The following is a 14,262-nucleotide window of genomic DNA, read 5'->3' on the forward strand; positions in this document are numbered from 1 at the left end:
TACCCATCTCTTCTCATATCTTATCTAGTATTAATGTCTCATATTTCAAGCTGCCAAATGGGAGTGTCTACTGCTGGAAAGAAAAAGCTTCTGCCCTAGGATTCTCTTCTATTTTGTGTTTCTTCAGCTATGAGCCTTGATAGCCTAAAGCTGTATCGTTTTCATGTACTTTCGGCTTTGCTTTGAAGGGCCCATTGCCCAATCATGTACTTTCAGCTTTGCTTTGAACTTTACTTGGGCCCAATCTATATGCTACATCCATGATATGAGCTACCCATTGTCCATCGTGCTTTGAGCTTCACAAAGTTATGTGCTACATGCATGCTATGAGCTTCAACTGCCTGTTGCCTGTGTCTCTTGAGCTTCTCAATTTTATGTGGGTACAGCGCAGAATTCTAGCATCTCAATGCCCATTACTGTAGTTGTCTTCTTACCTCAACGCTCTACATTATTCTTTCTATCTTTGCTTTTGTCTATATAGTTTCATTGTATGGGGTCTTTTGTCACGTGCATCCCGCACTTGCATGCCACGTAGACATTTCTGTACAGAAGGTGCAGGACCTGGGATGGTGAACTGGTCCCATGTGAGCCCAGTCCGGGACGAGTCAGCCAAGGATCCATCTCAGTCGTCCAAGGTTAGGTGTGCATTGTCCTGCACATGAGTCCAAGGTCAGGTGTGCACTGTCCTGCACATGAAACAGTGCCAGTCCGCGCTGTGAGTCTCCCTCTATAATGATGTCAGTGGTTATGTGTATCTGGTATGGTACCGGATGCCAGATCACTCAGTAGATAGTGGTTAGGACAAGGGGCCAGCCCATAGGGCTACCCCGGATCTTAGTGTGGGCATGGGAATGGTGTAGAACCACCCCCATGAGGGCCCCAAGCTGAACCCACCAGCCATGGAGGGGTTGTAGGATAGCCCTAGGGCAAGATTAAGGCGGTTTCCAGGAGATTACAGCCTTTATATGGCTGTAGGGCAAGTATGGGGCAGCCCATACAGGCTGCCCAGCCCTTGGATTGTGGGCAAAAGCTGTGCCCAGCCAAGCAGGCGCATGATGCCCAGCCAGTTAGGAAAAAAACGCAGCATTTTATGTGATTTATTTCAGCATAAAATGCTGGAAATTCAATGGTGGGAGTATTTTATGCTGGCCGACTGCTCATGATTGGGTAGTATAAATAGGAGAGTCCATAATCCCAATTGATCATCTCATTTTTCACCTTGAGCTCAAGCAAATCAAGGGCTAGATAAGCCAAGGAAATTGCCAAGCAAAGGGGTGGAGAACTGAAGGTCAAGGGCAGGGATTTTCCAGCCAAGAAAAGGTCCAAGATTGCTGTATTTTCTTTCAGATTTCTTATCATTCTAATAAAGCAAATACACCATCTGTGGTGGGGGCCCTACAGAGGGTGATTGGGACCCAATACTGTGTCCTCTCCACCTCTCCCTCTCTCTCTCTCTATTTTCTGCACTTCTCCTTTCAGTTTGTGCGTTAATTTCCGTCGCGAAAAGAGTGCTAAATTCTGAGTATTGAAGTTACCGATTCTTCTCCAAAGCTTCCGCATATTACAGTGGTATCAGAGCCTATTTCAAGTACAAAGATTCAGCAAAGAAACCAGAATTTTTTCTCGCTCGTGTGGTTCGTTTTTAGACGCCGGTGGACTACCCCTTTCGGAGTGACTCTTGTCCCTCGAAGGACGGTTGGTTTTTAGCCTCCGGACGTCTCCCACACAGATAGTGGATGGTCAGATTGCGTTCCGGAAAGGAATTGCATTTTCTTGCTATGGCGAGCTTCGACGATGAGAGAGACCAAGAACCATGGGACCAGAGTGCACCAGGCAGCCCAGCTAGAGCACCAAGCTTAAGTGTCACAGACATGTTCCAGCAGATGATGCGAGCAATCGCAGAACAGATAGCCAAGTTGGATGAGCAGAAGGCACAGATCTTGGCTTTGGAGGAGTGTACCCGCTCTCCAGCATCCCGTTTTCCATCTCCTCCTCCCTCTCCTTCCGTACCCCAGATGCCAAATCCTCGACACAGGGACCCTCTCGCGGGGTCACAGCCATAGTAGCAACGGAACGGGAACGGGAACGGAACGAAAGCACCACCAGGGGAACGGGAACGAGAAAAAGGGGGAACGGGAACGAGGGGGAACGGAAACAGGGAACGACCTAGATAATTCCTAGAAATGACGATAAATCTTAACATACAATGCACATTTATATAACTAAATCAGAGACACACTAAAGTCTAGTGCACCATAATTTGCATGGCTAGATACTAACACTGAACAGATCTCACAAGTCAAAATAAATTAGCCCACATCATACATGACATAAGTGACAAAAAGCACAAAATGTGGCCCACATGGCACAGCCTAGATAAAAGAAACAATCCAAGTCCAAAGTCCAAGCCTCAAGGTGACATGCACATTGCAAATAGTAAGGAGATATCATGCATGGCTACTGCCAGTGATGCCATCAAGGAGACTATCATCTATGTCATCCAAGAAAGCCATATCATCAAGACCAACATCTGCAGCATCCAAATCTTCAATCCCATCCTGACCAGGATCTGCAAGTCCATGTGTCTCCTCATCATCCGAGGACTCCTCATCAAGCAATATAAACTTCTCTGGTTTGGGAGATGCCATATCACCAAGCAAGCGCAAATTAGCACTTACAAAAATCAAGTCATTGACTTGTTTTGTCCCAAATTTGTTCCTCTTCTTGGATGCAACATGGCCGAACACACTCCATAGCTGCTCAATCGGAGAGGAGCTTGCACCTTGAGACAAGATCCTTACTGCCAATGATTGAAGCTGTGGTGTACGAGCCCCATAATCCTCCCACCATAAAGCAGCCCCTATCTTAAACCTATCTCTCTGAGCATCAGCCGATCCAAACCTTCCCAACTTGCTGCGATAAAATCCAAGTTGGTCTTTCACCAACCTTCGTTTATCTGCATCACGAACCTGCCTAGAAAGCACTGTCTCCCAACCATCCATCACCTCATCATCAGCCTCTTGTCCACATCCTTGGAACTCGGGATCCAAGACATACGCTGCAGCATGCATAGGAGAATGATAACCATTCCATCGTGCTTCACATAATTCTCGAACCTCTGCATATTTCTCATCAGACAAGCCCATTTCCCCTATTTTCTCGATCATTCGGTCAGCCCCCTCATAAACCTTGCCAATGCATGGCTCCCGTCCATCTGCAATCCGCATCAAGCGCATGATCGGCTTCATCATAGCATTGATAGTATTGACTTCATCCCAAAATGTGAAGTCTTGTATGGTTCTTGCAACCTCTATGCCGGCTCTTGAGCGAGAAAGTGCCCATCCCATCCACTCATTGCATACAACCAACTGCTTCAAAGGCAATTGCACTTTGGATAACCTCTTCATCATGAGAAAGTTATAACCAAAGCGTGTCTCTGAGTACTTCAAGAGATCCTTTTTGGCCGATCTCTTGCGGAATTCATTCAAAATAAACTGATGGTTTTGAATGAAGCTTATTATCTCCTTGCCTTTTTGAATGTGTGGATCAACCCATGGCAAGCTGCCAACATCCTTCAATAAGTTGCTCAAACAATGAGCAAAGCATGGACTGAATGTGATATGCGGATACCTGTCTTCAAGCCTAAGACCAGCTGCTCTATTTGTTGCCTCACCATCAGCTAAGAACTGAATAACATTCTCTGGTCCAACTTTCTCAATACCTTCGGCCCACTCTTCCACAAGCTGATCTGCAGTTTTTCCAATCCCAGAAGCATCATGTGAGGAAATGAATTGCATTCTTCCTCGAGAATAAGCCACCATGCCATGAATGGACCTTTTTCGAGTGCCACTCCAACCATCTGCAATAAGTGACACACCATTCTTTGCCCAACTTTCATGCACAGACTCTAAAGCACATTCAATTGCAACTTTCTCCTTTTGCAACAAGGTGGTGCGTATGGTCTCATATGAAGGAGGCTTGTATGTTGGGCCATACCGTGCAATCTCCTGGACCATTTCAATGAAATATGGAGACCTGGCAACATTGAATGCTACATGATCATGATAAAAGAACCTTGCAACAGCTGCATCTACCCTCTCTTTCTTGCGGGGATCCCAAGCTGCTCCCAAGGTTTGCTGCTTGCCAGAACTTGCACCCATAGACTGCAAATCTTGGGAAAATGCAAAGCTCCCAAGTCCTCCATACTGTTGTCCATCTCCCAAGTGTACATCTTCCCCTTGTCTACTGAAGTAAGATGCATCAACTGCCGGTTTCTTTCGTGCACATGCTTTCTCCTCTTCACTTGGGTACTTTGCCAAAAGCTCTCTACGCATTTCAGGTGTTGTCCCTGGGCATTTGTTCACTTGTGCTTTTTCATTGTTCACATGGCATAGATGTGCTCTGACACGGTTTGCTCCTCCTGACTTCTCTTTGTTACATTGCTTGCATTTCCATCGTGTTGCACCTCCCTTAGATGAATACCTTTCTAGCCTTTCAACCTCGTCCCACCAAGTAGCATTCGAAGCTGATCGCTTTGAACCCGAGTAAGCCATGATGTCTGCAAATTCGGGCAAAAAGTTGAATAGGCTTTCAAAGTTAACCATTCCAGAGAAATGAGTCCTTTTTTTTCTTCTGTTTAATGGGGAGAGACTGTGCACTGTGCAGTGTGCAGTCCAGATTGTGATTCACCATAGGTAATTTTTAAAACACCAAAAGTTCAAAGTTCAAAAAAAAAAGAGAAAAGCTTCTTGCTGCCTTGCCTTTTAGATGACTGTAGTCTGCACAGTGCAAGGGCTGGGGGCCTGGCTGCCAGTGGTGGCTGGGGCGACTGTAGTACTGTACTATGCAGGCAGCAGGCTGCAGTACAGAATGTCAAGACTCAGGAGTTGAAAGGACAGCTGCTGTACGGGCAGGACAGTACGGGCGCTGCTGTACGGGCAGGACAGTACGGGCGCTGGCGGCTGTACTCGTGGAGTTGTGGACAGCAACGGCGTGAACTCCGAAAAGCGACGGGCGACGGGCGGCGTACGGGCTTGTGCGAATTTCCGAAAAGCGCCTAGCGCTGCAAGGCTTACGGGCTTCATTTTTTTTTAACATTCCACGTCACCTGCACGTTCCCACGTGGGGGAACGGCAGGCTAGCGTTCCCTGGCGCGTTCCACCTAGCGTTCCACCTACGTTCCTTTTCGTTCCACCATTTTTCGATCACCTCCACATTCCACCATGCGTTCCCGGCGTTCCACTTGTCCACGCGATGGGGGAACGCGTTCCACCGTTCCCAATGGGAGGAAACGGGGTTCCCCTGCTACTATGGTCAGGGCCGCAGCCAAGCTCCTTGCTTGAGTTGCAGATGTGCGTGCATTGGAGATCCGACAACGAGAAGACGACGCCATGCGACACGTGGAACACGAGTGTTACCTCAGAGCCTTGGACGCCAGATTGACACCGACGGCGCCCTCGAATCATTTTCCCGAGAAAATGAACTTTAGTAAGTATAATGGTAAACTCGATCCCACAACTCTTTATTCATGGTTACATCAATTTGAAGCTTACTGTGCCACAGTTAGGAAAACAGATACTGCTAGAGTGATCTTAGCCAGTTGGTACTTGGAAGGTGAGACCATTCCTTGGTGGACTCAGTGGGCTCATGCCCACACCAGAGCAGGTATGGCAGCTTATGTGTGGGATGAGTTTGTCCGCGACCTTAAGCAGCGGTTTCTACTGCCCCACTACCTTGAGCGACTTGAAGATGAGTTTAGGGGAGCACGTCAGAACGCGCAACCAGTCCTTCAGTTTGCCGATAAAATTTTGACTTTATGTTTGCAATTAGGCTTATCTGATACGGACAAGAAAGGGCAGTTTTTGTATGGCCTGGATACGCAAATCCAATGGGAGGTGCGTATGTTTAGGCCAGCCACCTTTGAAGACGCACTCTCGCTTGCGCAGAGTGCAGAAATGAAACACAATGGTGGCAAGTCCAAGACTTCCCAGCCGGCTTCTCCCAGGGCTAACGCCTCGGGGGGCAAAAGCCAGAACCAGACGGGGTCTTCCCCCCAGGACAGAGCCCGGGAGCCTCTGGCTCCAAGAACTCGAACAATGCGTCAAAGCTTACTCCAGACCAGAAAGCGGAGGCAGGCAAGACTGGTGGCAAGTTAAGTGCTGAGGAGCTTTCTCAGTACAAGGAGGGTAGATGTTTCTTTTGTCATACAAAAGGATATACTTCTTGGGATTTTCCGAAGAAGCCTCCAAAGGCCGCCGCTAGCTTCCGTGGTGAGCCCAGCTCCCACACAGACCCCAGCGGCTACCCCTAGTTCTTCAAACCACGGTGCTTCGGTTGGAGCAATTATTAGCCGGGAGCTCGAAGATAAGCAGAAGGGGCGCCCATGACGAGGAGTATGAGCGCAACGAATTGCTCAAGTCCTTTGGCTACATAGGTGGCCAGAGAGGAGTCGTCTTGTTTGACAGCGGCAGCACGGAGGATGTGGTCACGGAAGAGGCCGCTAGGCATGCCCGTTTCGAGCTGACTTCGGTGGACAAATAGGTTGAGGGTTTTAGCACAGGTATGACAACGAGCGTCAAGTATGAAGCTCTAGGTGCTAAGTTAGTGATTCAGGGCATAGAGTTTGTGCGTGACTTTATGGTTGCCCCTCTTGTAGGAGCAAACATAATTTTGGGCATTCAGTGGTTTCACAAGTTTCTTCCTGATGTCAAGTGGGACAAACACACGTTCCAGATCAATCGGAATGTGTCAAACGCCCCGGTGACCATTAAGTGTGAGTCAGGAGTTCCGAACTTTCCGCTCATAAGTCACTTGCAGGCTAAGCGAGCAGTCCGGAAAGGCGCACAATGTGTGATGATTTACATCCAGACGGTGGCCAGTGCTTCCGAGAAGTACTCGGTTCTCCATGAAAAGTTCCAGAAGATTTTTCTTCGAGACAGCCTCCCTCCCCAGCTTCCCCCGTCCAGACCGGAGGATCACAGGATTGACCTCCTCCCAGGCTCGGAACCCCCGAGCAAGTTTCCGTATCGCCTTTCCAAGGCAATGGAATCGGAGTTGAACCGCCAACTCCAAGAATTGTTGCAATCTGGCTTCATCCGCCCCAGCGTGTCGCCATTTGCAGCACCAATCTTATTTGTCAAGAAAAAGGATGGGTCTTCTCGTTTGTGTGTCGATTATCATGCACTCAACAAGCTGACTATCAAGAGCAGATTCTCGATGCCTCGAATTGACTATATTCTTGAGAGGCTGAATGGAGCCAAGGTGTTCTCGAAACTGGATTTAAAGAGTGGGTACCAACCAGGTGCGGATTGTGGAGGGGGACATCCCCAAGACAGCCTTCCGTACGGAACGGGCCCACTATGAATTTGTGGTCATGCCATTTGGTTTGATGAACGCCCCAGCTACATTTAACCGCATGATGATGCGTGTTTTTCGGGATTTGATTGGAAAGTGTGTGTTCATATTTCTGGACGACATACTAATATTTTCAGCTACGGTTGAGTAGCATGACGTTGATATGGAGAAAGTCCTTAAGTTGCTGGAAAGCAACGAGCTCTACGTCAATGAAAAGAAGTCGGAATTTTATCTGTTCCAGGTGCATTACTTGGGATATATAATTAGTGCTGAAGGCATTCGACTTGATCCGACTAAAGTGGCCGAGATTGTCAACTGGGAAGTTCCTCAGACAGCTTATGACATTAGATCATTTATGGGTATATGCTAGGCATATTCCACCCATATCGACAAATTTTCGGACCTCTCGGCAGATCTCACCGATCTGCTAAAGGGAGTGAAGACAAGAAGGCAAAAGATTCGAATGACTCCACGAGCGTTGGAGGCATTCGAGAACCTCAAGGTGGCTTTGTCAGAAGCGCCTTGTTTAGCACTTGCCTCGTGGGACGACCCATTTCAAGTGATCACTGATGCGAGTAACATCGCAATTGGAGGTGTATTGCAAGAGAATGGTCATCCAGTAGCTTACATGTCTCGTAAGTTACTGCCCGCCGAGAAGAACTACTCACTCTATGATCGTGAACTCCTAGCAATTATACAAGCCTTGAAACATTGAAAACATTTTCTGTATGGCCGTGACTTCGAGGTTTGCACTGACCATCAGGCATTACGCTGGATCTAGACAATGCCAAGTGCACAGTGGAGTGATCGACAACACCGCTGGAGTCAGATATTCCAACAGTTCGGTGGTATGATTGAGTACCTTCTAGGAAAGGCCAATCCAGTGGCCGACGCTTTGGGCAGGAAGGGACAAGTATCTACGATTGAGACCACTAGACTTGACCTTGTTGGTACATGACTAGAGGACATGAAGCACACGTACGCGAATTCTGAGGAATTCGGTACACATTGGGAACAGGCATTGGATGCCACAGGACCATGCCACTTTTTGATACGCGATGGTTGGCTTTTCTACAAAGGCCGACTATGTGTATGAAGTCATTCCGGGCAGCTCTTCTCCATGATGCCCATGACGCCATTACAGGTGGTCATAGGGGCATGAATTCGACTCTAGAGAAATTGAAACGGCAATACTATTGACCAAAGATGAGACGTGATGTGTTTACATATGTACAACGCTGTGACATTTGTCAAAAGGTGAAAGCTCCTCGTGGAAAGAAGATAGGGTTGTTACAGTCCTTGCCAATTCTTGAGGGTCCTTTCCGGGACATTTCAATGGACTTTGTCACAAATCTGCCTCCCAGTCCGAGTAAGCGTAATACGCAGTGCTTAACTATTGTTGATAGATTTAGCAAATTTGTTATGCTTATTCCTTGCAGGGCCAATGTTACCGCCGAAGATGTTGCCCAGTTGTTCATTCGGCATTGGTACCCGATTGGCGGGATTCCTAGAACCATAGTGCCAGACCGAGATGCCAAGTTTACCACTCATTTTTGGGAGGACATTGTTTGATAATTTTGGTGCTAAGTTTAATTTTTCCAGTGCATTTCACCCACAGACAAATGGCCACACAGAGATATACAACTAGTTGGCCTTTGATGTGTTGAAGTGTTATGTCCACAATCAGCAAGGTAAGTGGGAATCGTATTTGCCTTTAGTTCAAGCTGTTTTAAATGATTCTTTTTCTTCAGCTATTGGCAGGACTCCATATGAGGTAGCGTTTGGAAGACCTTTCCAGTCGTTGTTAACCAGGACTTCATCTTCAGTACCGGAGGCGAACAGAGTGACGGAGTCTTATCAGGAGATCTTAAAGTCAGTAAAAGACAGATTGGCTAAAGCGCAAGAGGCCTACACTCGACAAGCCAATAAAGACCGAAGGGATATGAAGTTTTTGGAAGGAGATTGGGTTTATCTTCGGATTATGAAGCAAAGACTGAAACAGGTGGGCAAGCGATGCCCAAAGTTGTCTTTCAGGAGCTTCGGACCTTTTCCCATCCGGAAAAAGATTAATGAGGTGTCTATGCAGTTAAAGCTACCTCCAAGTTGGATTATGCACGATGTATTTCATGTCAGTTGGTTAAAGCCATATGCAAGTCCACCCCCTTAAGAGGTCAAAGACGAAGCGGAACCAGACATTGTTGATGAAGCAGAAGCAATGGTTCCAGAACAGATCCTTACCGTTTCAAGCATGGCTCCGGCCGAAGACTACGACAGTTCCTCAAGAAGTTTCAAGACCGAGCAACTCATGAAGCGGTATGGCTCGACAAAGAGTTCTTCGAAGACTATCCGACGTTATTGACGGATTATTTGGAGGCTATGCAGCTTCCGTCAAGTTAAGCAGAAGGGGATGTCACGTGTATCCTGCACTTGGATGCCACGTAGACATTTCTGTACAGAAGGTGCAGGACCTGACCTGGGATGGTGAACTGGTCCCATGTGAGCCCAGTCCGAGACGAGTCACCCAGAGATCCATCTCAGTCGTCCGAGGTTAGGTGTGCATTGTCGTGCACATGAGTCCAAGGTCAGGTGTGTACTGTTAAGGCAGTTTCCAGGAGATTACAGCCTTTATATGGCTGTAGGGCAAGTATGGGGCAACCCATACAGGCTGCCCAGCCCTTGGATTGTGGGCAAAAGCTGTGGCGCATGATGCCCAGCCAGTTAGGAAAAAAACGCAGCATTTTATGTGATTTATTTCAGCATAAAATGCTGGAAATTCAATGGTGGGAGCATTTTATGCTGGCCGACTGCTCATGATTGGGTAGTATAAATAGGAGAGTCCATAATCCCAATTGATCATCTCATTTTTCACCTAGAGCTCAAGTAAATCAAGGGCTAGATAAGCCAAGGAAATTGCCAAGCAAAGGGGTGGAGAACTGAAGGTCAAGGGCAGGGATTTTCCAGCCAAGAAAAGGTCCAAGATTGCTGTATTTTCTTTCAGATTTCTTATCATTCTAATAAAGCAAATACACCATCTGTGGTGGGGACCCTACAGAGGGTGATTGGGACCCAATACTGTGTCCTCTCCACCTCTCCCTCTCTCTCTCTATTTTCTGCACTTCTCCTTTCAGTTTGTGCGTTAATTTCCGTCACGAAAAGAGTGCTGAATTTTGAGTATTGAAGTTACCGATTCTTCTCCGAAGCTTCCGCATATTACATCTTTGCAAGCTCCTGCAGAAAGCAATAAGCCTCCGAGACCACCTACTCCAATCCATGCAACCCTTGATGTAGAGGCATGCCTTGGTAGGGCGAGTCGAAGCAGGGCATGGACATGGATGGGAAACTCGCCGTCCTAGGAGTTTGGGCAGGGAAGATTGCTTAATCTCTGACAATTCAAGGCAGCCAACAACTTTTCACCAGAAAATAAGAGAGAAGTTTTGCTGGGCGGTGTTGTGTGTTAGATTTCAGAGAAAAGAAAGGCTCATAGGCCACATGGCAGAAGTTGAATGGTTGAGGTATTTTGTGAGGCCTTCCAAACCAACAAGCTGAAAGCCAGAAACGACTTTGGCATTGGGAGACCCAAGATGCAAGGCAGAAAGGATTCTTTCACGCTTGAAAAACTCAAACTTTCAAACATATGCTCCCTCATGGAACTGGCAAATAAATAAGGCTATAGACATATTCATTAGTGCCTGCAAGCGCGAATTAATGAATGACTAAGGTTTGGACCTTAGTTTATTTGATAAGAAAAAGATATTTTTGGAACAAAGAGAAATACTATATTTTCAATATATACATAAGAAAATTTTTATTGTTTGCAAAACAATTCAGCACATAAAAAACATAGGACATTTACATACTTAGAACGCATCAACGTGGCAAGCGGTAGGATTTACATAGATTTACAGAAAATTATAGCCAAGGAAATATTTACAAATTACGGTGTCACAAGTGAGATCTAGACGGGAAGCAACGGGAATATATTTACCTTCTTCGGTTACACCACGAAGAAACTGTTGAATCTTCTCTTCCATGTCGGATGGATCGTCAGCAGGAGATTGCGTTTCTTCACGTTGCACGTCGCTGTGATGTGATCCATGCAAGAAGTAATGTGCATGCTCTCCTTCGATGTAGTTATCTTGGAAGATAACTTTGCACACATCGAAGAGATCAACACTAGCAGGATCCTTGATGCACTTCCACATGGCTCTGGCCTTGGTTGAGCTCATGTCATTTCCTATGCAACGAACAACCCAAGAGGTAGAGGGGAAGAACTTGCCGGTGCGTATCATCTTGAGGAGAGTCACTCCAAGGGTTGTCGACATTTTGTTTGGAATGAAGTTCTCCATGAAAACAAATGTCCTCTCAAAGATATTCAGAGAGGTCAAGCAAACTCGATTCTTTAGATCGCCTTGACTGTTCTATGCATCGACAATTCTACCCTGGTTTATTTCATCGGCAAAGACATTGTGCACAAAAACCCTAAAATGTAATTTGTGCATATCCTTCATGCAATAGCCTAGCATGCCCTCGAAGGTATGCATCTTGACTTAACGCAGAGCGTGACACATAATAAGGCCACCATCTGGCTTGCATGTGTCCCAATGCATGTACGACTTCAGTGTATTGTCGATAGCAATCATAGAAGATGTTCGGGTCTTCACGACCATTTGACAATGCAGGTGGTTCATAGTCCCACCCTTCTCTAACGCAACCAAACCCTTGATACACTTAAAATTACATATGGATGCCCAGAAAGAAATGTCAAGATCTTCCCCACACTGACTGTAACCGAAACGTCAAAATCCTTAACCTTCACAGGTTTTGAAACTCTGGACATTTGTCTCCTCTTGGAAGCTGCATCCATGGACTTGGATACACCTACAAACAAGCATGGAAGCAACATAAAAAGAAAGAAATAAAAAATGTGTAGAAATACGTGAAAAAAAGCATGCAGGCAACGTATTTTTGCCAAACTATATTTCTAGCTTTCCTTTTCATTGCCCTCAGAGAACAAGGAGTGCTACTCTGTGGATCTACATTCTCTTTGCCTACATCCGGATGATCGATTTTCAACGGGCATGCGCGTACAGTCATTAACAGCTCGTAACGAATGACGAAAGAGAGGGACCGCAGTGCCTGTCCGGGGTCTCGCCACGGAGCCCCTATCAGACGATTGTCTCTCCCCCGCCATGGAGATGCAAAACCCCGCCATGGACATGCAAAAAGAAAACGTGCACATACACGACCATACCTTTACTTAGGCATGTTGTCGAGAAGGCTAACACCAGCCAATCGAGCATCACTAGGCGGACAAATAGAAGAACCAAATACAACCAGCCAAAGCTAACCAAAGTGCCCAAATCCAACAAAACGAATGGAGACGTTTGTCTTTGCATGCCCATGCTGTCGACAAGGCTAAGACAAGCCAAGTGAACAGAAAGAGGCGCAGGCAAACGAGAAGAAGGAAACACGAATGTCCGGGATAAAACCACACACAAACCGCCCAAAGCGCATAACAATCGGAAGGAAACGCGAACGTCCGAGATAAAACCACACACAAACTGCTCAAAGCACAAAACAACTAGCCAAAACAAGGGGCAAAAAAAAACAACCAGCCAAAACAACCCCACACGTGTCCACTATTGCAGCTTATTCACCATTGCATCCTTTCCTAAGGTCCAAAAAATATCTCGAGTAACCATCAAATTAACTTGAATGAAAATTTGGGACCCATATAAGACTATTTAACTCGACAATCTCAGAAAATGCAAAAATAGAAAAGGATTTTCGTCTTAGCTGTATCTCTACGTGGGTGCCAAAAGAATGACCTTGTTCCTCTCTCTTTACACTATTTGGAGATCTCTTGAACTACATTACTCTCTCTCTCTCTCTCTCTCTCTCTCTCTCTCTCTCTCTCTCCCCTTTTTTGGCTAGCAATTAGAAATATTCTCCCTCCTAGTGATGATAAGATGACAACTCAGATTTAGTGTTTATTTTTAAGGTTGTAATACTGTATAACCTGTTATAAAAGTATAAGGAGCTTTGATATATTGCTAGAGAAGTGCTTTAAAAAAAATATCTTTGACAATGAAGATTGAAAATTTTTAATCTTGCACATGGAGTCTTTAAAAATAAAAAAGGAAAAAAATTCTAATGTATATTTTGTTAGAATGTATGATTTTTGCTAATCAAACTTATAATTACTACTTATTTTTAAAGTTTAAACTTTAATAGTTTTTTAAAATTTGAATACATTAAGCTAATCGTCGAAGTTTGAACGGTTTAAGTTTTGTTACTTCCTTTAAGATCCAATTCTTCTTACATTTATTGACTGATGTGTTTCATTATCTTAATATCTTAAATAAGAAGTTTCAAGCCAAGCACATGGATATCACTTTCATGGACACAATTAGTGGTTACCATAGGCACTCTTGAGGCGTGCTTTCTCTTGAGTGAGTTTAGTCATGGAGCTATTCATATTTATGTATTCTTTCAATAAGCTAAAGATGGATGTATGACTTTTGGAAGTGACACTCAAAGGTATAAGAAGTATTCTCTTTACAATGGGACTTTAGGGCAAAAAGGTGAATGTCGACATTTAACCACTTGAGACAGTTGCATTCATGTTGATAAAACAAGTTGTTGGTGAAATTATATATTCCTTGTATAGTTGTTTCCATATTTGAAGCTTTTGAGATTATAAAGATCTTCAGTCCAAGAGACTATCCACCTGATGTACATGGTTGCTTTTTCATGGGTGTCAAAGATCTTGTTAAAAAAGTTAAGATATTTAGTAAATATTGACGTATGCAAGATAGAATATAAAGATTTCATGATTAAGATAAAGAGAACATGCCCTGAACAGAGTATGCATATGATTTGGTAATTTTGTAGACATGGGATCAAGCT

General features: G+C 45.3%; 1 protein-coding gene across 4 annotated transcripts; it reads right to left on the reverse strand.

Annotated features, from left to right (window-relative positions):
- Nucleotides 1-44: 44 nt before the first annotated feature.
- LOC147618215 (uncharacterized) lies at nt 45-12,920 on the reverse strand. Of its 4 annotated transcripts, none has more exons than XM_086774654.1 (3): nt 12,605-12,920; nt 11,339-12,231; nt 45-4,558 (listed from the first exon to the last, which is right to left on the reverse strand). In XM_086774654.1, exons 2-3 carry the CDS (start codon nt 11,697-11,699, stop codon nt 2,448-2,450), a joined length of 2,472 nt encoding a protein of 823 aa, XP_086630780.1. In that variant the 5' UTR covers nt 11,700-12,231; nt 12,605-12,920; the 3' UTR covers nt 45-2,447. The 4 variants fall into 4 exon arrangements, with proteins under 4 accessions (XP_086630780.1, XP_086630784.1, XP_086630782.1 ...); XM_086774658.1 differs by having other exon boundaries at nt 11,339-11,712; nt 12,164-12,849; XM_086774656.1 differs by having other exon boundaries at nt 12,442-12,848.
- Nucleotides 12,921-14,262: the final 1,342 nt, after the last annotated feature.

This window comes from Cibotium barometz, chromosome 35, assembly GCF_041138505.1.
Source record: "Cibotium barometz isolate CiBa-2024 chromosome 35, ASM4113850v1, whole genome shotgun sequence".
Lineage (NCBI taxonomy): Eukaryota > Viridiplantae > Streptophyta > Polypodiopsida > Cyatheales > Cibotiaceae > Cibotium > Cibotium barometz.

Bases quoted from the DNA above. Each gene is read 5' to 3' on its own strand.
- LOC147618215 (XM_086774654.1), bottom strand. From the start codon at position 11,699: ATGGAGAACTTCATTCCAAACAAAATGTCGACAACCCTTGGAGTGACT. The intron at 4,559-11,338 runs GTAAATATATTC...CCGAATTTGCAG, and splicing joins TCGTGGTGTAACCGAAGAAG to ACATCATGGCTTACTCGGGT.